This window comes from Saccostrea cucullata, unplaced genomic scaffold (genome assembly GCF_032062105.1).
Source record: "Saccostrea cucullata isolate Sc308-1 unplaced genomic scaffold, CSIRO_AGI_Scuc_v1 ctg1183, whole genome shotgun sequence".
Classification (NCBI taxonomy): Eukaryota; Metazoa; Mollusca; class Bivalvia; order Ostreida; family Ostreidae; genus Saccostrea; species Saccostrea cuccullata.
Window position 1 is genome coordinate 90,001 of NW_026938384.1, and position 22,718 is coordinate 112,718.

Sequence of the window (22,718 nt, forward strand, 5' to 3'; positions counted from 1 at the left end):
TAATAATACGATTTTATATTCTCTGTAAAGTGTTATTTAAATCTTTTGCATTTCTTTCCAAGTCGGAGAAAATTTTTGAGAATTCAAATTAAATTGAGATATCTTTTTAACGCATTTGATTTAGATTTTGTAATTTACGGAAAAGTTCCATCTTTATATAAAGTAATGATACAAATAATAAGTTTTTATAATTTTAGTCCAATAATATTCATTGTACATACGCCATATATGGCTTTAAAGTTAATATAAAATCCTTAAGTATATTTATCTGATCCATAACATGATCAATGATATTACACTTCTTAAAAAAAAGTTTCATTATGAAATGTTTGATTATATACTAGTGTTGTTACGATAGTCGCCGACTATCTGCTCTCTGCTTATATCATTGTTTTACAAGTACTTTCTTTACATGACCATGACCATTAGTAACAATTGTATGATGTATCCTCTTGTAGCTTGTGATTATAATACTCAGGTCTTATATAAGTATCAATAATAACAGCTTTTTGGAATAAATTATAGCGAGCGCAGCGAGACGGCGCAAAGCGCCGCTCGCGTAGCGAGCTCAATAGACTTACATGTACGAACGGAGGAAATTCGGGTTTAAATCTGCACATTGTTACAAGAAATTTTTATCTGACCACGTGAAAAAATTCTAATATCCCAGTAATCCTTTGCGGTGCATAGTTACCAGAAGGCTAGAACATAGCAACAACTTACTTGAAAAAAATTACAAACAACGTTTTTATGCAATATTCTTGCCACAAAACTATCGTTTGCGTTTTAAGTCTACAAGACTTTTTATTTGACGTCATACTTTCGTCACTTGCACGGCTCGGGTATTTCCGATTTTGTCAGAAACTTCCAAAAAGTTCGGAATCTTGATCCCGATTCCTTTAGAAATAAAATAAAGCTGTGTAAAGGTAATTGCGCTCGCCCCAACGGTCGCACCGTAGAACATATTAATCCTGAACGACAAATTAATATCGTACAAAATATGCAAATTTTTATTTCAGTTTCAAATATTGTAAATCCACTTGAAGATACTTTAAAAGAATTAGCTTTTGGTGACAACCTTTTGTGTAGGCCCATTTATTAGAGGATTGATCCCTTTCAAGTTCCTAAACTTCCTTGGGATCAATCCGGGTTTCAGAAAAACTAATGAATGCCAAAATTTGGGTCTGTTTACATTATTTGGACGTGGATTCATGGGTACTACTAAACAGAGTAGGCTAGAGTACGATAGAGTACTTTAGAGTACGCTAGAAAAATTATGTTATCTAATGCAATTAAATTCTTTATTTTTGTTTGTACAACTTGATTTAACATTATTATAAACTTATATTGCAATATTTGTTTCAAATATATTTGTTTTTAGCGGTATTTTGACAAGAAAATAACATCCGTAATTGAACGCATTAAGTTATACGGTATACCAATAGCTAATACCCCAATCTCGATTATTATTTTGTTTCAGACTTTCTTACTAAAGACTTACATCTAAATTTTATCAAATATGAAATTAATTGCATGTGTAAATATTTTTCACATTCACATTGAGACATTTTAACATGTTCAAGTTAAATTAGATCGGGATCAAACGATCAACCGTATCCTGAAATCAAAAATTGAAATAACTCCTAAAATAAAGAAAACATACTGTACAATTTTTTCTTAAAATATATATTCAATATGTTTAATTAAAGTAGAAAAACATACAAAACGAAGTTTAATTGCATTAAATTATAAAATATTACTAGCGTACTCTACAGTTCTCTATCGTACTCTGTTTAGTAGGACCGTGGATTCATTCCATTTACAACCAAAATAAAAATTTTCGTTTTCTGCAAACAGTTCAATTTACTTACATATATCATGACAAGCTTTTAGATGAGAATTAAGTCTTTGTTTACTAGACAATATTTGATGGCATATGTAGCAGCAGTTGTTCTGTTTTCTCTGGGCCGCCATTATCCATGATGTAGCAGCAGTTGTTCTGTTTTCTCTGGGCCGCCATTATCCATGCTGTTTGACGGTCTCCCCACAAATCGTGTCCGAGAAATAAATGTTCAACGACTTACGTGATACATGTACATGTATATGACGAATCCAACTGTTTTTCATTTATTTTAAGTGTAAGGTTTGCTCATGTAAAAAAGAATTTTGTGTTTTTAGCAGTAAATTATTCACATCGGTACTGAAAATAAATCTCGTAAATTTTCTTTTCATAAAAGAACGTCGGACCACTTCTCACAGGTTAAAAATGACCTTTCCACCGTGTGTTCAGCATCATCTCGCGCGAACTTTCTAGAAGTTCTTCTATCGTGCATAGACCAATTATGCACTGTTACACAAATAAATTTAGAAGAACACAATCACATTTGATTAATATTTTTATACAATTTTTGTTTGAAAATAGTATTTTTTGTTGCAAAAAAAGTATTTTAACTTGTTCTCCACTCAATCTGACCTATAATTATTTTAATGCTCCTTCTGTGGTCTCAGTTTCTAAGTGTGATACGAAATCCGTATACCAGGTGTTCAGCATCCTCTCGCGATACTTCATCGAGAGGCGCAAAACGACAGAAGATAATGAAAACGCGGGGTTTCTGAAAAAAATGTCAGGTTCCGAAATGCATGAACAAGTCCAATATGCTGTGATGGAATGGCCCACAGATGGCAATCAAGTGTCAATTCTACATTTGAAACATATTATCTCGCCAAAGAAAGCTTGGAATAGCTATAATAAAGGTGATGTTGGGAGGAGTAAATATCCCGGTGCCAATGGCGAGTGGCCATTCATAATTCACGGAGTTGGAGGTAAGAACTTAAGGGTTCTATCAGTGAAACAAAATTTTATAATATTTATTTAATTAAATTAAAAACATAGATAATGACATGGACCAACACTGAAGTTTAACAATTTAGCACAAAAACTCAGTCAATTTTTCAAATGTTTTATATAGCTGCCTAAATTATGACAATAACATGCAAAGAAGCAGAAAAATAACGATTTTTTTAATTCCTTGAAGAAAGGTAGTTAGACTAACTTTACAGCAAGTACTGGGTGACATAATGGGGGTGCAGGACTAATCTGGTACATTTTTAGGATGATGAATTAATACTGTAACAGATCTGTACTGACAATTTGAAAAGGCTTATAAAAGGGGGGGTGGGGCTGTTGTAGTTCTTAATGTATAGGTTTCAAGTCTCTCTATTTTCTTATTTTTTTATTTTAGTTTCATTTGAAATATTTTTGGTATGGTAGATTAAAAAATATTGTTTGCTTATTAGCTTCCAGAAAAGATCTGGAACCTTTAATGGAAAGAGTAATGAGGCCACAGACTGATGATGTTTCAACTGAAGAAACTTCAGGTATTTTGTCATAAAATGATATGTTTACCACATCTCAAACTACTCATAACAAAAACACTCACTGAAACTATTAATTGATATAAAAAATACATATAAATTTAAATACTGCTTTAATTAAAAAATAATAGATCGACAAATAATAGATTCATTTGGTTCAAATTTCATGTGTTGATATCAATGTCCAGGCAGAGACCAACCACAGTTTAAGAACAGACCAAATAATTAAGGGTTGTGAATAATATTGAAACTGTTGGGGGCCACAATTGGGCCCTTACCTTAATAAGTTTTACTAGTCCACACTGATATTTAATATGGGGTCCACATTTTGATTACTTGAAAAAAAAATCTTTTCATATTAAAAATATTGTTTTATAAAAGAAAAAAGTGTTTAAGGTCAGTAATTGCATGGAAAAGAATGAAAATTTTTACGTCCAGTAAAACTAGTATTAAAACCAGTCAACAAACTGAAAATTCTGGACTTTTGATAACTCAAACTCTTGATCTATAAATTTTAAGACCAACCCCAGGTGGTATTCCTCATCTGGTATATTTTCGACTATAAGTCTAAACCTTTTGCCTCTTCAAATTATTTGTTTATTTTTCAGAGTGTCTACCTGAGATTAAAACTAAAAAAAGAAAAAAGAATATTGAAGATAAAGAGAATAGTTCCAAAAAAGGTAGGTTGAAATAGTTGAAGCTATAAAAATCCACAATAAAAGCAGGTATGACAGTCACAAACAAAATTATGAATTAATTTTTCCTACTTCAGTAGAATATTTTCAGAAGATCTGATTTTTTTTATTAAAGCAAAGACAAATGTAACAAATGAAAAAAGTCCTGAGAGATCGGCTGCTGCCGCCATATTGAAGATGAGAGCTGCTAGTGGTAACATCTCACTAGTAAATGACAATGAATTGAATGATTCCAACACAAATCAGATTAATCCTGTATCATCACTGACTGTTCCAGGTTTGTAAACACATTGATTTATTACAAAATTGAAAGACATCAAGATTTTTTGAATTTATATTTTTAGAGTGTATAAAATAAGTAGTTACATATCATGGAATAACTTTATTAAAATTTGCATTACAATTTTTTTTATTTTTTAAAGTTGCGCCTGGTGGAGAAACAAACGGGCCAAGAGCTGCAAGTAACACAGCAGTCATCCCGGAATCCTTCACAAGTAGCCCATTAGCACTTAAGCTTCCAGGTTAGTATTGAAACACATTAATTAAGAACAGTATTTAAAGACCTTAAACTTATTTATTTTTTTGATATTTATTGAATCTCTTTTAATTAAATTGTACAATATGATAGAAGTTTGCATTACAAAATTTTTTGTTCATTTAAGTAAGGACTGTTGGAGATCATGGTGATAGAAACTTTTCAGCAGAAAGGCCAAGAGCTCCAAGTAACACAGCAGTTACCCCTGATTCCTTCACATGTAACCCATCAACAGTTCAGCTGCCAGGTTTGTATTGAAAGACATTAAGTACATTATTTGAAGACCTTAAACTTATTTATTTTTTTATATTTATTGAATCTCTTTTAATTAAATTTTACAATATGATAGAAGTTTGCATTATAAAATATTTTGTTTTTTGAAGTAAGGACTATTGGAGATCATTGTGATGGAAACTTTTCAGCAGAAAGGCCAAGAGCTGCAAGTAACACAGCAGTTACCCCTGATTCCTTCACAAGTAGCCCATCAACAGTTCAGCTGCCAGGTTTGTATTGTAACGCATCAATTAAATAAATTATTTATGTTTTTTACATAACAAATCTCTTTAATTAAGTTGCAGAATATGATGGCATAACATAGAAGTTTGCATTATAAAATATTTTGTTTATTGAAGTAAGGACTGTTGGAGATCATGGTGATGATTAATTAAGTACAGTATTTGAAGACCTCAAATTATTAATGTTTTTTATATAATAAATCGCTTTAATTAAGTAGTATAATATGATGGAATAACACAGAAGTTTGCATTACCAATTTTTTTGTTTATTGAAGTAAGGACTGTTGGAGATCATGGTGATGGAAACTTTTCACCAGGAAGGCCAAGAGCTTCGAGTAACACAGCAGTTACCCCTGATTCCTTCACAAGTAGCCCATCAACAGTTCAGCTGCCAGGTTTGTATTGTAACACATTAATTAAGTACAGTATTTGAAGACCTCAAATTATTAATGTTTTTTATATAATAAATCGCTTTAATTAAGTAGTATAATATGATGGAATAACACAGAAGTTTGCATTACCAATTTTTTTGTTTATTGAAGTAAGGACTGTTGGAGATCATGGTGATGGAAACTTTTCACCAGGAAGGCCAAGAGCTTCGAGTAACACAGCAGTTACCCCTGATTCCTTCACAAGTAGCCCATCAACAGTTCAGCTGCCAGGTTTGTATTGTAACACATTAATTAAGTACAGTATTTGAAGACCTCAAATTATTTATGTTTTTTATATAATAAATTGCTTTAATTAAGTAGTAGAATATGATGGAATAACACAGAAGTTTGCATTACCAATTTTTTTGTTTATTGAAGTAAGGACTGTTGGAGATCATGGTGATGGAAACTTTTCACCAGGAAGGCCAAGAGCTTCGAGTAACACAGCAGTTACCCCTGATTCCTTCACAAGTAGCCCATCAACAGTTCAGCTGCCAGGTTTGTATTGTAACACATCAATTAAATACAGTATTTGAAGACCTCAAAATTATTTATGTTTTTTATATAACGAATCTCTTTAATTAAGTTGCAGAATATGATGGCATAACATAGGAGTTTGCATTATAAAATATTATGTTTATTGAAGTAAGGACTATTGGAGATCATGGTGATGGAAACTTTTCACCAGGAAGGCCAAGAGCTTCGAGTAACACAGCAGTTACCCCTGATTCCTTCACATGTAGCCCATCAACAGTTCAGCTGCCAGGTTTGTATTGAAACACATCAATTAAGTACAGTATTTAAAGACCTCAAAATTATTCGAATTTTGAATGAACCTGATTGAATCTTAATTGAATTGTAGCAAATAATATCAGTCCCTATGATTATGAATATGGGAGTCACCAGAGTGAGATGATGTACAGATATCCAGATTGCAGTTCTCTTCAGTGGACAGGGGGTCATGTTTCTAGTGCTTTCAATACATTGTATAATGGAAGTAACTGCCATGAATGCTGCAACACGATTTCATTCCTTAAAATGAAATTGGAAAGCCTGGAGAGGGAGCTTGAGAAAGTTAAATCCAAAGTAAGTTTTATTTAAAGCAACTTCTCATTTGGGGGTGCTGCTTAGTTTAACATTTAAAAATGGTATTGGTCTTTTTTTAACAAGGCTATATTTACTGTTTTCAGTGCAAGCGTGTCAGTACCAGTACTCCATCCCCAAGTAATTCAATCCCTGAAAAGCCTGAAGTGTCCACAGCATCTTTGGTGTGTATGTCATATACTGATACATAATGTAAATAACTCATCTGAGCTTTTTAGCTCACCTGAGCTGAAAACTCAAGTGAGCTTTTCTGATCACATTTTGTATCTAGTCTGCATGTCCATCCATCTGTCTGTCTGTCTGTAAACTTTTGACATATTCGACTTCTTCTCAGGAACCACTGGGCCAATTTTAACCAAACTTGCCACAAAGCATCCTTGGGTGAAGGGGATTCAAGTTTGTTCAAATGAAAAGCCAAGCCCTCTTCCAAGGGGAAATATGTATGAATTAATGAAAAAAATATGATATTGGGGTAACAATATGAGATCAAATAATATGTTAAGAAAAAAAAAATTTCTTTTCAAGTATGGCAAAATTATACATGAGTTTTCTATCCTTTATTGATAAATTGACATTCTCAAGTTAGTATTAGAAAACAAATCCTCATCCCCCAACAAGTAAGCTTTTCGATAATAAGGTGATTTGTGTTTTTTAACTAGCCCATGTGTTCTGGTGAGCGATGTGGCCCACAGGCCTTTTGTTTTTTATTACTCCAGCAAGTGTTTTAAGGACAGATGAGAGGTTCCTCAACAATGTATAGTTTTTTTTTCCAAAAAATTGTCACTAAAGTATTATTACTAATATGTTTATTCACAAAAAAGAAAAATGAGAGTTCCTGTGTAAAAGAGAAATATACAGAGGAACCTATCATCTGAAAACCACTTTAAACCAAACATTCCATAAACCATTAACATTAGTTTTGTCTAGAGGCTAATTTGTCCATCATAAGAATATGTAAGTTCTGTTCTGTTCACAATCAAGCAATTTTTTGAAAGAATTATGCACCTTGGACAGTTTCTCTTCCTTTTTGCAGATGTTTCACACTGAATTGAAATTTGGCATGCAGATTTATCATTAAATATCTAGGTCAAGCTCTGGTTTGGTTAGGATGGAGCAATTTTTGACAGAGTTGTGCTTGTTGGACTTATAAAATTCCAATTAATCATAATGGGGAGGGGGACATAAGTGTTTCACAAACATCTCTAGATTGAATGGCTTTTATATTTGTTTTTCTTGTTTATAGGAGGAGGAGATTGAAAATGTGGTGTGCAAGGCTCCATGCTTAACTTCGGCTGTGAAGCAGGTGCTTTTGCACTCATTTTCCATTCAAGAACTGATGAATTCATCGGTTATGGGGCATAAGAATGTGAAGGCCATGGACAAAAGAGGCCTTGACTCGACAAGGAGGTCCAAAATTGAACGTAAGTTATTAACCTCTGCACTCCATGTGTTAGCTGCAATAATGTAGCCCTCTCAGATTTTTTTTATCTGATATTTTCTGGAGAGGGCTATAATTCCATCGCATCTCCGTAATGGTGCAAATATATTTTTTTTGGGTGATTGGAGGCAAAATAAATTATTTTTACATTAAACTTTGTATAAGAGGGAATTTTTATTCATTGTCAACAACATAGCCTGTTAAACTCGAAAACCATGTAAAATAAATCTGTGTCTTTTCCAGCTGCAATAATCAGCAGCCATGACAGCTCACGCATGACGTGGTGAGACTTTTGCTTGAAATTTGGAACAACCAAATAAAACAAATGTCGATGTTTATAAACGATTGTGCTATAATATATTACAAAAACATTGATAAATAAAACCATTTCAAGTGTTATTTTTGGGCAAACAGCGATACGTATGCTTAAAAAAAGGGAATTCCTAGTAGATCCGCTCCTATAGAACCTAAATTCTTATTGGCCGTCCCAAAATACAAACCATCAAGGTCAGTAAACATGGCGGATAAATTCAAGTTAAGCTGTTGACACACAAGAAAAATAATTGATATATGGATCGTTGTGAATATTTTTGGATCGACTTATGTTTTGCATAATTACATATTTGGATTCCAGGTAAGAGATGATAATTACTAATAATTTGAGCCGAAATTCGTGCGGGAGTGATCCACTGCCGCATCTGCGCCATTATTAGAGTATCCTAAGGAGTTGTAGCCCTCCCCCCCCCCCCCCCAAAAAGTCATTTATTTCTTACCTGCGCAGAAAGCTCATAGCTCAGTGAAATTTTCTGATCAAAATGTCTGTTGTTGTAATCATTATTAATGTTTCACAATTTCATCATCTCCAGAAGTAAAACTGTTCACCCCTGGCGATTCTTTTAAGTATCTTTACTGCAGTTTAAATGCCTAGCAGTTCAGGGGTATTGATCATTTATCATAAGTGATACAAATGATCACTGATTGTCCATATTTCTTCAAAAAACTCTATCGATGCAAGTTATGTAGAGTAATTGAAAAATAATCATCCTTTTTATTCTTACATGCAGTAAATCTGAATTTCTTTCCATTAAAGAGAAATGCTTATATCATTATATGAAGAAGCTTTTATGTTGACAAACATTTATTTCACTTTTCAGAAGCTTTGTGCAAACACTTTGGAAAAGATTTAGCTGTGGTGAGGGGAAAGATCAGAGACAGACTGAAATTGATAAGAAGGGCTTACAGTGGGCTGGAGGAAGGCCAAAAAAATTAATCAATAGTTTCTGAGGCACTGCCCCATCAATTCAACATTGAATAATTTATTTTATTTTAATTTATTTATTTTATTTTATTTTAAAGGAGTTATTATCCTCTTCATAAATGCTAAGATGGACTTTTTTATCAGAAAAATAATACATTTCTTCTTAATTTTATTAATTAACTTTTAAATAAATGTTTGGAGTAACATTATTTAAAGTTGAATAAATATTACAACCAATTTCAGGGAACAAAAATTAAGAATTCGTATATATTATCATTTTATTGAACAAATGGCTTAAAAAAAGGTGTTAAACCTGCTTCAAAAAAAAAGGCTGCTTGCTGCATTGAATTTTGATTTTTTTTGGTCTGAGAAACTATTGATTAATTTTTTTTGGCCTAAGAATATTGCCAAAGTGATCAAGTGTTGGAGTATGATATATATTATTTAAAATGAAAGTCACAGGGCTCCAGATGTAGTGCGTTTTTGTAGAAATACAAAAAATTGAAAACATTGAATGTTATGAATATCTATTGTGGTGTATTAGTACAGTTACCCTGTAATGAAATTATTGATTCTGATTTAGTATTGCATTATACCAATTATTGTGAAAGTTGAGAAAATATATTTATTGTGGTAAATTACTACATTGACATTGAAATGTAACTATTAATTCCAATTTGGTGTATACAATAGCAGTTACTGTATTATTGTAATTGTTTATTACATACTTCAGTTTACATCTACGATAAAGATATTAAATTGTGAAAAAGTTAATTTGTTACATCTACTGTAAATATTTGTACATTTTTAGCATATTTCTCTATGACCCTGAAATTTTTATTGTATTTTTTTTTTCAATGCAATTAATGCAATGATTAAATTTTTGTTAACAGAAATAATAACTGTAGATTAATTGTTTTGTTTTAGTCATTTGGTACAATTTTTATTTAGAGAATGTCCTAGAATATCCCAGGTATTCCTGGGACATTTTATTCCTGGGAAATCTTGGCATTTTGATTCTTGGGATTTTTCTAGAACCCCTTTTGGGACAGTCCAAGGAAATCCCAGGAATTCCTGTTCCAAAAACATCTCAGGAAATCTCCCAGGTATTCCTGGGACATTTTATTCCTGGGAAATCTTGGCATTTTGATTCTTGGGATTTTTTCTAGAACCCCTTTTGGGACAGTCCAAGGAAATCCCAGGAATTCCTGTTCCAAAAACATCTCAGGAAATCTTAGGATTAATCCTAGGATTTTTTCAAGATATCCGAGGAATAAATCTCAAGATTATCTTAGGATTTCTTAGGACATCTCAGGAATATTCTGCAAGGGCTGCGTGTTGTGTAAAACTTGTGTTAGCGAGACAGCGTGTTGTGTGAACTTGTGTTAGCGAGACAGCGTGTTTGCGAATTCGTGTTAGCATGATAGTGTGTTGTGTGAACTCGTGTTAGCCTGATATTTTGTTGTGTGAAATTGTATTAGCGTGACAGTGTGTTGTGTGTTAGTGTGACAGCGTGTGGTGCGAACTTGTGTTAGTGCGAAAGTGTTTTTCAGTGTTGTGATGGCGAGCTGTGTGATAGCCTAATGGCGTCTTTTGTGTCGGTAAGATGGCACACTTTTATGAAAGTGCTATTGAGCTTTAGCAAGTGGCCCTATCTGGACACGCCTTATTATAATTGATCAGTTCTCAGATATACAGTGAATTACCGGTATTATTGTCACCATGAAATCAGCATTTACAGTTGCAATTACCTAGTTAGTAATCATAAGATATTGGTTTGTCAGTTTTAAAATTATGGTGTTCCAATGATGTGAAGTTGCAGTGTGTTAGCATGTTAATTTCAACAGACTGCCACTCCAATGCAGCTTTAAACAACACGCTGCTGTGTTAACACAAAACAAAATATCATGCAAACACAACTTTAAACAATCTGTTGAGTGTTAGCTTCACTGCATGTTGGATTCAGTGTGCTGGCATATTATCACTGACGTACATGCTAGCACATTGTCACCTCGTGCTAGTATGTTGTCATAAATACTCTAGCACATTATCCTAAACCCACTAGTGCATGATTACTTTGCACTTGTATGTTGTCTTATTAGGGAATAGCATAAATGACTGCCTTAATTGGTGTAAACTTCTTTTAATTGATGAAAGAGTACATTAAAATTTACAAATTATACACAGAAAATGTGACAATATCTTATCTCTCAATTTGATAATCTAATTTATAATCTCATGAATTGCACTATTTATTAGTAAAAGAATTATAGATTAAAAAATTTCATTTCTTTTGGATAGGTGTGACTCATCTGAAGACTGAATTTTGATACCAAGCATGACCATGATTTGCCAGAAGATCATCTGTTTGGATGTGACATGGAATAAACAGCATAGTGAAAATAAGTCAAGTTTTGGTTTGTGAAGACAATTTTTAAACACACTGTGTATCATTTTTAAATTTTGATTTGACAACATAAATCCACAAATATGAACATATCAATTGCTCTCAGTTTTTCAAGTGAAATAGTTTTTGTAACAGAAATACATGTACCAGTAATTACATTGGAATAAATGTTATTTTTAAATATAATAATATTTTGTTTGTGTAGCATGTTGACCTCTTTATTAAGGTCTTCCCTTTCAAAGTTTAGACTTACTTATTCTAATGATTAAGATAGATCCTCTGTCTTCAGCAGGAATAGAAGATCTTGTAATACATGTATGTGTATTTTTTACAGTATAATGTAAAAAAAATTGTTATTTTGGCACATACAACTAATTAAAGGCATAAACATGTGTATGATTCCAAGGAATTCAGTACATAGGGCATGTACATGTAGTTTTCTAAAACAAGATTGAAGAGATGTCCAGTAGCATTTCAATGTCAACTGCAAAACTGTGCCTGTTGCATATTTATTAGCCCATCTGAGCTAAAGGAACCAGTAAATTTTTTAAAAACATAATTTTATCCATTATCATCATTGTCTAAAATTTCACAATATCATTTTCCAGAACCAAAGTGAAACTTGGCACAGAGCATCCTTAGTGTAGGGGATTCAAATTGTTCTTATGCAGGGCAATACCTTCAAAGAGATTTGTTTCTTTAATGCTGTAAATGTATAATATTTAGCTTGTACAATATTTGGTGGGAATTGACTTTTGAATAAGTTAGCGTAGATATTCTTATTTATATTTATGTACAAGACTTTTAGCTTTGTACTTGATTTAGTGATTGCTGCATTCCGCCAAAGCCGCTAAAAAAGAATACACAGCCATATGTAATATGTTTACAATATACCTTTCAGAGAATTTTACACTCCTATTGAGGTACCACCAGTTGCTAGTGGAAAGCTGCAAATTCGAAACATACACAACACATTTCTGTGCGTTTATTATAAAAGTATTGTTCTACTTACTGATTGCAACTAATGAAGATTGTTCATCATTATTGTAAATACATTTGGATTTTTTGAATTATTATATAATTTGTTTATTTTATTTACCTAGTTATATTGTATATTAAATGATTTTAAAGCCATTTTTAAGATGGTAATGTAGCAAAACACTTATGTTTCTGTAGTATGACACGTTTCACAAACATGATATATCCGATATCAAAAGTCATAATATTGGAAGTTAAACTGTTGTGGATACGATTTCAAGAATGCTGTTAGAGAGAGTACCCTTTAGACCTTATGCTCACACCAAATTAAAGAATTCAAGTAAGGGTTTCTGAGACAAATCGAAAAAGAGAATGTTAGCAAAGTTGACAATCTAGACAGAAACATTTAATCTTTTGCTTATCGCTAGGAAGGAAGACCCACTCGTTGCTTTGCAACGAGCTTTGCTCTAGTTATTCTTTTTTTTTCTTCTACTTCCTAGACCGCAACTTTGAGGCCTCATATCTCACTCATTTCTCAACGGATTTCGCTCAAATTTTCAGAGGTTATAGATGTTTATAAACTCTATCAGAATATTGACTAAAATTTCAAAAAGTCACTTCCGGTTTTGAGTTATTTTCCTTTAAACGAAAATTTATAGGCTTTCGTTTCCAGACAAAGGCTCAGAGACGGCTTAATCTGGAGCAGAAAATCTACTGATTATAGATAATAGAAGGATTGAAGTTGTGCACATCGGTTTTTGTTTTTCGATTTCTCTATTCAAGATGGCGCTATATAGGGGTCAAAAATTAGAACGCTTGAAAGAACCAAAATTTACTCATACTTTGCTTTTTATCTTCTAAACTAAAAATATTTTGTTAAAATATATAGAACAAAATTTGTGCAGAATTACATGATCTTTCAAATGATATCTCGAAAAAAGGGCTGACCCCTAAATTAAGGGATCTAGAGGGGCCGAAAGTTTTTTCCAGATATCTCAAAAAGTATTGAGAATTTGTAATATGTCCAAGAAGCAAAGTTGTTGAAAATGTCAAGCTCAATCTATTGAACTCGTCAAAATGCGTCCAGCGAGGTCATTTCCGGTCAAACCGGAAGTCGTCAGAAATGCATATTTTTGCCGTTCTTGACAAGTTTTTGGGTAACATATGTCACTGGGAGCATAAAACTTAATTTTCCGTCCGTCGACATCACATCCGGTCAAACCGGAAGTATCCAACAATAGCTTATTTTTCAAGGTTTTGATGCAAAGTTGAAATATCTTTTCATACTTTAAATGCTAACGTCTTAAAGAACTGTTTAAAAAACAAACGAAATATATCAGCTTGTTATTTACATTTGCGACGTAATTGTCTTTAATATGACTAACCATGATCACAATTTGTTTTTGTTTTTCTCCACATTCTGTGGTATTTAAGAAAAAAGTTATGAAAATCCAATATCATTTTTAAATGCACATTTAAAGATATAGCAACACGACTAGTTCCCCATTTTCAATACAACAAATGTTGTCACATGCCATTTTCCTGTATTTTTGTCATACCTGAAGGATTTTTTTATCAACTTTTATAATTAGGTCCTCAAAGGGGTTTTTTTTACATATTAAATGAAAATCCTTCAGAGAAATATTATTAATCATGCATTACTTTATATGATGGTTTTTCATTATTTCATCGCCGATAAATCAGTTTTAAGGACAGATGATACAAACAAAAAATGGATGCCTTGATTTGTATATATTTCTTTGGTTTAATTTTATTGAAAATGGTGCAAATAATAAATTTCTAGAATAAAGGAATTGGAAGTGTTCTAAGATGTTTAAATTCTCCCTCTCTGAAACCATCCTTATTAATCTTTACAAATATTCTTCACTTCATCTCCCATTCTTTTTGAAAATTTGAATAATAAATTAAAAACTACGCGGTGAAACTTCTTTGTTTTACTGATTAAAACATGACTCAAGTTCTTATTTTCAAATACTTGAAAAAGTTTGTTTGTATCATCTGTCCTTAAAATCCCCATGAAAGAGTTAAGTCACAATATTAATGCTGTTAGATGTAAATGCAACTTACAAAATTTCTGAGGTAAAAATTACACTCTGTTCATGTAGTTGTGAGAGTTTTATATCTGTGTTTGTAAAAGCCTTTGTGCAGTTAATTTCAAATCATTATTAACTATTGCATGTAGTTGAGTGAAACATTGAAAATGTTCACCCCAAGAAAACCATTGGCAACCGAGGCGCAATGTTACACTCAACTACATGCAATATTTCTATATATTATATTGAGTGATTTATACAAAAACATATAAAAGTTAACCGCACAGTGAACTGCACGCGCATAAAGTTTGAACAGTCGTTATTTTTTGGAATATCACCCGTCATCAAGCACTGTTGACTGTTGCTACGCTGGAGGATGTGGTTTCAATATTCAGCGTGTAATAGCTAGTGTTTTTAACAAATGTTTCTCAACCAATCAGATTCAACTAACTTACATGAAAGTGTAATATAATGAAATAACGATGCAGTTTATTGATTCTAGCTATTTATAATTATTTCATTAATTAATGCTATTAATTGTATTAAATGCAATTTGCATGAGATACTTTTGATTATGTCTTGCTATTTAATTCTGTATCAGAATTAGTTCCTCAAGAATGTACTACTTCTACTAAAATTATAAACATTTAAATATAAATAGTTTAGCCATTCTCAATGATAATATGAAGGAGGTATATTATCACTATATGAAGGAGGTATATTATCACTTTAAATGAATGCTTTTTTTCAAGAATCAGCAAATACGTTATTTCTTAAAATTCCATCAAATTAACTCTTAATTCAAATCATCTTATCTTATTCTCGTATTTCACGGTATTTGATTCTGTATCTAAAAAGATGACAATATTTCTTTTATAATTTATGAATAGTAATTATTCGTACATGCATGTGACAACTGCTGCTGTGATTTGAAAACCGGATTCTTTTTTTCATTAAGGTGAATATTTGACTATGAATTGCATTTTTATGATATAAAGATTAAAGCAAACTTGATTTGTAGTTGGATATGATTTTTATCCAATTTAATGTGTATTTTTATCTCCTAATAAAGGTTCAAGGATGTAAAGATCGCAAGTCGATGGATAAAAATCCTATCCAACTACAAATGAAGTGAGATCCTATATGTATCATACATTATCAAGTAATATAACATCATTGTTCCAACGTTTTAATGATTAAAGATAGCAAATTGTTGTATAGGTTTGTGTTTGCTCTGCTCTTGTTTTGTATTGCCTTATGGACTTCGATATTGAATATTGTACGTGATCTCCATATCCTTCATTCTTCGGAAGCATTTTATTTTGGCATTGTTAAATATAATGTATTAGAGGTGATATAGATAACTTAAAACTAGAAAGTTATATCGAATACCTATGTAACTTATGAGATGACAAGATTCAGGGAGATTGATAGAGCAATAACATAAAAATTTTCTTTTAACAAGAAACTAGTTAGTTCAAACATTTATCTATCATTATTATTTTTAATATCAGCATTGTCATGGTTATATCGTTATATATCTTTTTACAATACTTTTTGAGTTGAGATACTTCACTATATGGTATTTTGCCATAGCATTCTAAGTTATGAAATAAATGACTAATGTTTATCAATAAACAGATGTAGCCAGCCAGCTGTAATCAAAAAGGATATCCGGAAAGGTTTCTGATTGCATGTCGCGGATATACTTTTTGTGGCATATATATTTTATTCCGGTTTTAAAATGTATGTTTTTTTCATCGCAGCATATGGACGAAACTTTAATAATGATAAATAGGATAAGCAATCCAATCTTATGTTACAATTCTTTTTAATTGTTTTTAACATGCACGTTATATTTTTTAATGTAATTATGTACATTGTAATTATGCATTTTATATTATAATCATGCATGTATCTAAATTTTTTCGGGTTAATAATCATACAGAAAAGCTGGTTCCTGTCTGCTGTCAATGTAATCCTGTTTAAAATAGGAAATTATTTGGGGTAATTACTTTTTTTTTTATTTTTAAAAGACATCTAGAGGGTAAAATGAAAACTTTCATCGCAAGGCATTATTTTTATCTCTATCAAATACGGCACTTTCACACGTGTAAAATTGCAATTAGATTTTTATTATATTTATTAATGATAAACAACGTTATTGCATCATTTCACGTTTCCCGTGGGGATCCGGGTTAGAATAGGTCCTCAGTACCCCCTTGCTTGTCGTAAAAGGCGACTAAATGGGGCGGTCCTTCGGATGAGACCGTCTAAACCGAGGCCCCGTGTCACAGCAGGTGTGGCACGATAAACACCCCTCCCTGCTCAATGGCCCTGAGTGCCGAGCATAGGCCTAAATTTGCAGCCCTTCACCGGCAATGGTGACGTCTCCATATCAGTGAAATATTCTGGAGAGGGACGTTAAACAGTATACAATCAAACAATCAATCATTTCACGTTCTTTTGATGTAAGCAAACTGTGGATTGTTATGAAATAATTATATCTGTAAAGCGGTGTCTAGCTCACCAAATGTCAAAATTTAGAATATATACTCACGGTAAAACACATTTCCTCATAACTTTCATATTTAAGGTGCAAATAAAATTTTACACAATGTCATGTACGTGTTTTCACATTTTACAGTACACTTTTGTCGGACTGTTAACCGACTCGTTGATCGCAACGAACATGAGCTCTAGTTAAGTCTACTTTATTTTATTTAATCCTTTAAATTGATGACGCATTTTATTATCAATATCTCTGTTCATGATGAGTTACAAGGTAAGATCAATTAGCTTTGCAAGAATATATATGCTTTGTACATGCTTTAATATCGAAAAAAAATTCTTCTTTACTTTGAACTTCCTAAAGAAAAATAAAAGAGAATCAACCTCCATAACAACAAAGATTTTGAAAATAAAAAGAAAGGAAGAAAACATGCTTTATGGAAAAAAAAAAGTTTTAAATGATAAATTTGAAAGAAAAAAATGTGTCTTGAACGATTAAAAAATAAAATGGTTGATGAAGCCGCCCATGTTTTGATTTGCGATCTAATGCTATAAACAGGTTAATTTTTGCCCCGTATTAGTTTCACCCTTTGGCAATTGCTAATTATAGTTTTCCCTGTTTTAGATATACACCCAGTCCAATCATCTAATTACCGCTACATTTTCAAAATTTTCATTACCACTACATAGTCATTACTGCTACAAAAATCCCTACATTACCGCTACATAAAAAAGTAAACGTTACCGCTACATTGCCTCTTTCGTTAGCCAGCCACTTATTCGTGTACAGTAAAGCCGATACATGCATTAGACCCGTTTCCACTGCCCACGACGGGTGAAAGTAGGACATTGAACAGGATATTGTTTTTTTTTTTATTAAAATCAATTTTATTTCATAAAACAAAGAAAGTAAAAATCAAGCACTGTTCATACATAAAATTTTAATTTTTGTCGAATTTTTTTTTTACACTATCGGTAAATCCTTGAAAGCCATTTGCTTTGCATATTGTTGCCTTGTCATTTCCCTACTGCCATATTTAGCATTTATTCCCTAATTTTTGTGCTGTATTGTTCTCCTTTCGTCCTGTGAGAATCCTGTTTCTTGCAGCACGCATCTTCAGGTAACTTTATGTCTGGACAGATTGAATCTTTGCCAAATGAAATAAAAAAAATCCTCGGGTGTGAAATATAAAACATTGTGCCGAATTTTTTTTTAGAAAACTTTCACACTCAACATCCGCACTTGCCCAAATTGTAGGTGGAAATGACGATGATCGTTTAATGTGCTTCGGAAAACACATCAAACACAAAGCACTCTTCAATTTCTCAAAGATCTACAAAAACCAAACCCCAAGAAAACTTTCAACCGCTGTCCAAATTCTGTTGATTAGAATTCATATGCCGAACCCATACATGTACCTGGCTAAATTGATATGCAGCGGTAATGAGTTGTTTTTGCCGGAAAAATGTAGCGGTAATGATCGGTCGAAAATCTGGAAAAATGTAGCGGCAATGAGTTGAAATTGTTGGCAATGTAATGGTAATGATGACCTCCCTTTTTTTCACTCAACCAGTTTTAAATTCGACCGGTACCTTTAAATGATTTTAATGCTTTTTAAATTTTTAACGCAAAAGATAATTTTTTGAGTGCAAAAAGGTCAAATAATTGACCATGCGCAGTAATTTGAAACTATTTTGTTGTCACAAATTTAAATGTGACTTTAAGATGGAGAAAGACTGTCGGATTTCATATTTTATTTGGATGAAAAATATAAAATTGGAAGCTTTTCAAATTGATTTATACGTTGTCTTTACCTTTAAATTATTCTATTGCTTTTTTAATTTATTAGCACAAAAAGATCATCGAGTGTGACTGTGCAGAGAGGTCAAATAATTGATTATGCGCAGTAATTTGAAACAAATTTTATTGTCAGCTATCAAAATTTAAATGTGACTTTCAGATGAACAAAGGCTGTTTTATTCAATATTTCATTTGGAAAAAAAAAACATATTAAAGTGAAAACTTGTAAAATTAATTTATATGTTAGACGTTATTATTATAGTGCAAAAAGGTCATATAATAAAATTGCTCAGTAGTGCGAAAAAAGCGCCATGATCTCATTTCTGTTTTATTTTTTGAGTGTAGATTCTAAAAAAAATATACTCCACAAAAATTTTCAATACGTTTTTGCACAGGATCCAACCTCCTTCTTTGCAAATGACATATGGTAAAGTAAGAAGTAAAAAGAGTTCCATTTTATTGAAAAGCATCTGTCTAGGATTACAACAATGTCGCAATTTATTATATCATTGAAAGTGGTTTGATAAAGTGTGGAAAAGTGAAACGTTTTGTTGATATTATTTTGGTTAGAATTGTTTTAACAGTTCTTTATCATCTGATTAACACCACATGTCAATTAAATATGTTGTTATTAAGAACAATTTCTCTCTTACTGAATCGTTGATCAAATAAATCTATCTTTTTTCCATTTTTTATGCAGAGTGCGTAGTTATCCCCTTTAGCGGTATAAATCAATTTGTTTTGCTTCTCCTAGCTTCTCAATTGTTTTCAAGATCCTCAAAGACCTTAAAGTATGAAGGAAAAAAATGAAAAAAAGAAGTTGTTTTTACACTTTCATGAAACCGTCTAATTGCTACTTGCCACATTCTCTGAAATATGTGTTGGAATCCTGAGTCAAACATCGTACCATAATCGTTTCGTTGCATACTTCTTTTAAAACTATGTGTATGCTGATATAGTTAACTTGGGTGAAGTCTGTAATAAAGGTAAATTTTAAATGACTGAGAACCCTGCTCCGGAATTTTTTCTACACTTTAGTTTCTTAATACTTTAGAGAAGAATGAAGAATGGGGTTTGGTAGAATAATCACTCGCTGTGTATCTTTGTAAAAACAAAGTAAGATTATTTGAGATGTGTTTTCCTCAAAAAGAGTAACCTGTGTTCGTATATGACTTTTTGGCTCTAAAAGAGCACTTTAAAATTATACTGTAAAGATACACTTATGTTTTACAGGAAGTTGAAAAATACTTACCTTACTGTCACAACTGTCCTCAAATTATGATGGATTCTTAAAATTAGAATTAAATTTTACAAACAAAAATAAATAATATTTTGGCAGTTCTCCTGCGCACCAAGAAACAACAAGATTTGTAAAAAATAAACAATTAATTTATCTACATATGTACAATAAACAAAACGCAGCTGAAAGTTTAACTATAGTTTAACACCACGTGGCTTCATCATCTATTGTCGACCATAGTGGCCCGTCCGGTCCACCCTATCCTAGGTAGCCTCACCACGTAAACAAATCCTCCCGTCCGAATAACGGTGGTCACCTACAATTTTCAGAGAGTTTTCTAATAAAATATTCAAAACACACATCTTTTCAAAGTACTAGATTTTACAAATAAGAAAGCACATATTTGCCGTTTAACGAGTAAATGAATAAGAGCGTAAATATATACATTATCGCTATATTGCTAACAGTTTTGCATAGCATATTGCTCTTTAAAGGTAACAAAATAATAAAATATTGCAAAGTGTAAAAACTACGGAGCTGCGGCATTTCATACAAGATAAACATACGGCCCAGGTCTTGCCCTCAACACCGCTTCAAACATCCCTGAATCCCAAGATCACTCAGCAGGGGAAATAGAATACACCCAAGTTAACACAGCATGGATTATTTAAAAGGCACACCAAAGATCACTAAGCATGGGTAAAGTATAACTCTTGGCGTTCAGACATCATCTTACAAACAATACCCAACACCCAGTATAAATAATCAAACAGGGTCGACGAGTATACATTAATAAAAACGATAACTCCTAATACCCAAATAAAGACAATAAGCTAATATCAAACATTGACACAATGTCACTTGTGACACTTACTAATATAATTCTGAAGATATGCTATTGATAAAAAATTAAAATAATTTTGTTATACTTGCACTTTATGACACTTTCCAAAACATCGTTCGTCATTCAATCAGTTATTATCAAAACGTATCCTGGACAAACAGAACGGAAACAGACAGGGACTTTATATTGTTCCGAAATTTACATCGAAGCATCACCCCGACGCGCGAATCTACAAATTCGACTTCTCCTTTGAAGAAATCAAGCTTATTAAATTCGTCGCAAAATTATGGACTGTTACTCTTCGGCTAAACCAACAAACGTGTGTTCTCTGTAAAAAAAAAATATAGCAATCCCTTCCAACATGCCGCGGTGTGGTGTTCCGCCACAGAACATATTAGAAACTCATATCTTAATTGTGTAGTGAACAAATTTGATGTTCGTTTATATGTAGAACTAACCCATTTGTGTGATCATGACCTCTATATATTGTTAGGTGGTCTTCCAACATTAACGTTTGGGGACAAGCATGAAGAAAAGAAATTCATATGTTATTGTGCTAAGTTTATCTGCGAAGCCTGTGCCTTTTTTACAGGGCTTCCACTCAAACATAATTGTTTTATTTGTCAGCTTATTACTGTTTTTATAAATACGTTGTATACACCTTTCCTTTTATTACATTTTTTTCGTATTGGCAATTTAAATATGATATTTCTAATATAACATGATCTATAACATGTTAACTGTATGATTTGTAAAATCTCTGAAAAGAGGAAATAAAGATGGAATGACATGATATTAAGTTTCCCCCAAAGATAAAAAAAATGTTTGTATCATCTGTCCTTTTAAAAATGCTATAATTTATTATATTTATAATTTCTAAACAATCCTTTTTCTTATGCGATATTTTTTTTTTTATATGTCTCAACGGCCAGATTATTGGAGAAGCATTTCTTTTAAGAAATTAATTTTTTATTAACTTTAGAAGAGAAGAATTGTCAACTTAGTGTTTGTAAACTATGTGGATTTTTCGTTCATATTGCACAATGCTATGTAGCTTATTATAGAAAGCCGGACGGACATACCAATTAAAACAGGGAGTATAATGAAATAATATTTTTAATTGCTGTCTATACTAGTAATGATTCATTCATGTATGTAGAACATTTTTCCTAAAACAAGAATATGAGTTTTACTCTGCACAATATGCTTCAGTGTTTTTATAACCCCTGCTTGAAAACGGGAGGGAAAAAATCGGGATGCCCGTCCGTCTGTTCGTTCGTCCAACAAGTCTGTCCGCCTATTACGCTTTTGGGTACCTTTATCTCTTATCTGCAACTCCTCTGTTCTCACTAAATGAAATTTAATGAGACTTTCACAGACTTTCTGCTATATTTTGCCATTGTGACCACCTATTTTACTTTTTGTTCGGGGACATACATGTATTTTGGGTTTTCCACAGCAAAACATTGACATTACAATTTTTTCTATAATGATGATTGGTACCCATCTCTTATCCGCACCTCCTCCTACAT

At 32.2% G+C, this 22,718-nt stretch overlaps 2 protein-coding genes across 3 annotated transcripts in view; one reads left to right on the plus strand and one right to left on the minus strand.

Moving 5' to 3' along the window:
* The window catches only part of LOC134250096 (uncharacterized), a 10,830-nt gene extending 8,546 nt beyond the window's left edge, over positions 1-2,284 (minus strand). Inside the window, exon 1 of the mRNA XM_062732448.1 lies at positions 1,872-2,284. Coding sequence (XP_062588432.1) covers positions 1,872-1,974 — 103 coding nt within the window. The 5' untranslated portion in view covers positions 1,975-2,284. The remainder of the gene's footprint in view (positions 1-1,871) is intronic.
* A 131-nt stretch (positions 2,285-2,415) lies between these two features.
* LOC134250101 (uncharacterized) lies at positions 2,416-9,837 on the plus strand. 2 transcript variants are annotated; one of them, XM_062732454.1, is made up of 15 exons: positions 2,416-2,823; positions 3,298-3,378; positions 3,984-4,055; positions 4,186-4,347; positions 4,493-4,591; positions 4,733-4,852; positions 4,989-5,108; positions 5,396-5,515; positions 5,663-5,782; positions 5,930-6,049; positions 6,198-6,317; positions 6,414-6,637; positions 6,742-6,819; positions 7,899-8,076; positions 9,248-9,837. In XM_062732454.1, the coding sequence occupies exons 1-15, from the start codon at positions 2,622-2,624 to the stop codon at positions 9,361-9,363; spliced, it is 1,932 nt and encodes a 643-aa protein (XP_062588438.1). In that variant the 5' UTR covers positions 2,416-2,621; the 3' UTR covers positions 9,364-9,837. The 2 variants fall into 2 exon arrangements, with proteins under 2 accessions (XP_062588438.1, XP_062588439.1); XM_062732455.1 differs by lacking the exon at positions 6,198-6,317.
* Positions 9,838-22,718: the final 12,881 nt, after the last annotated feature.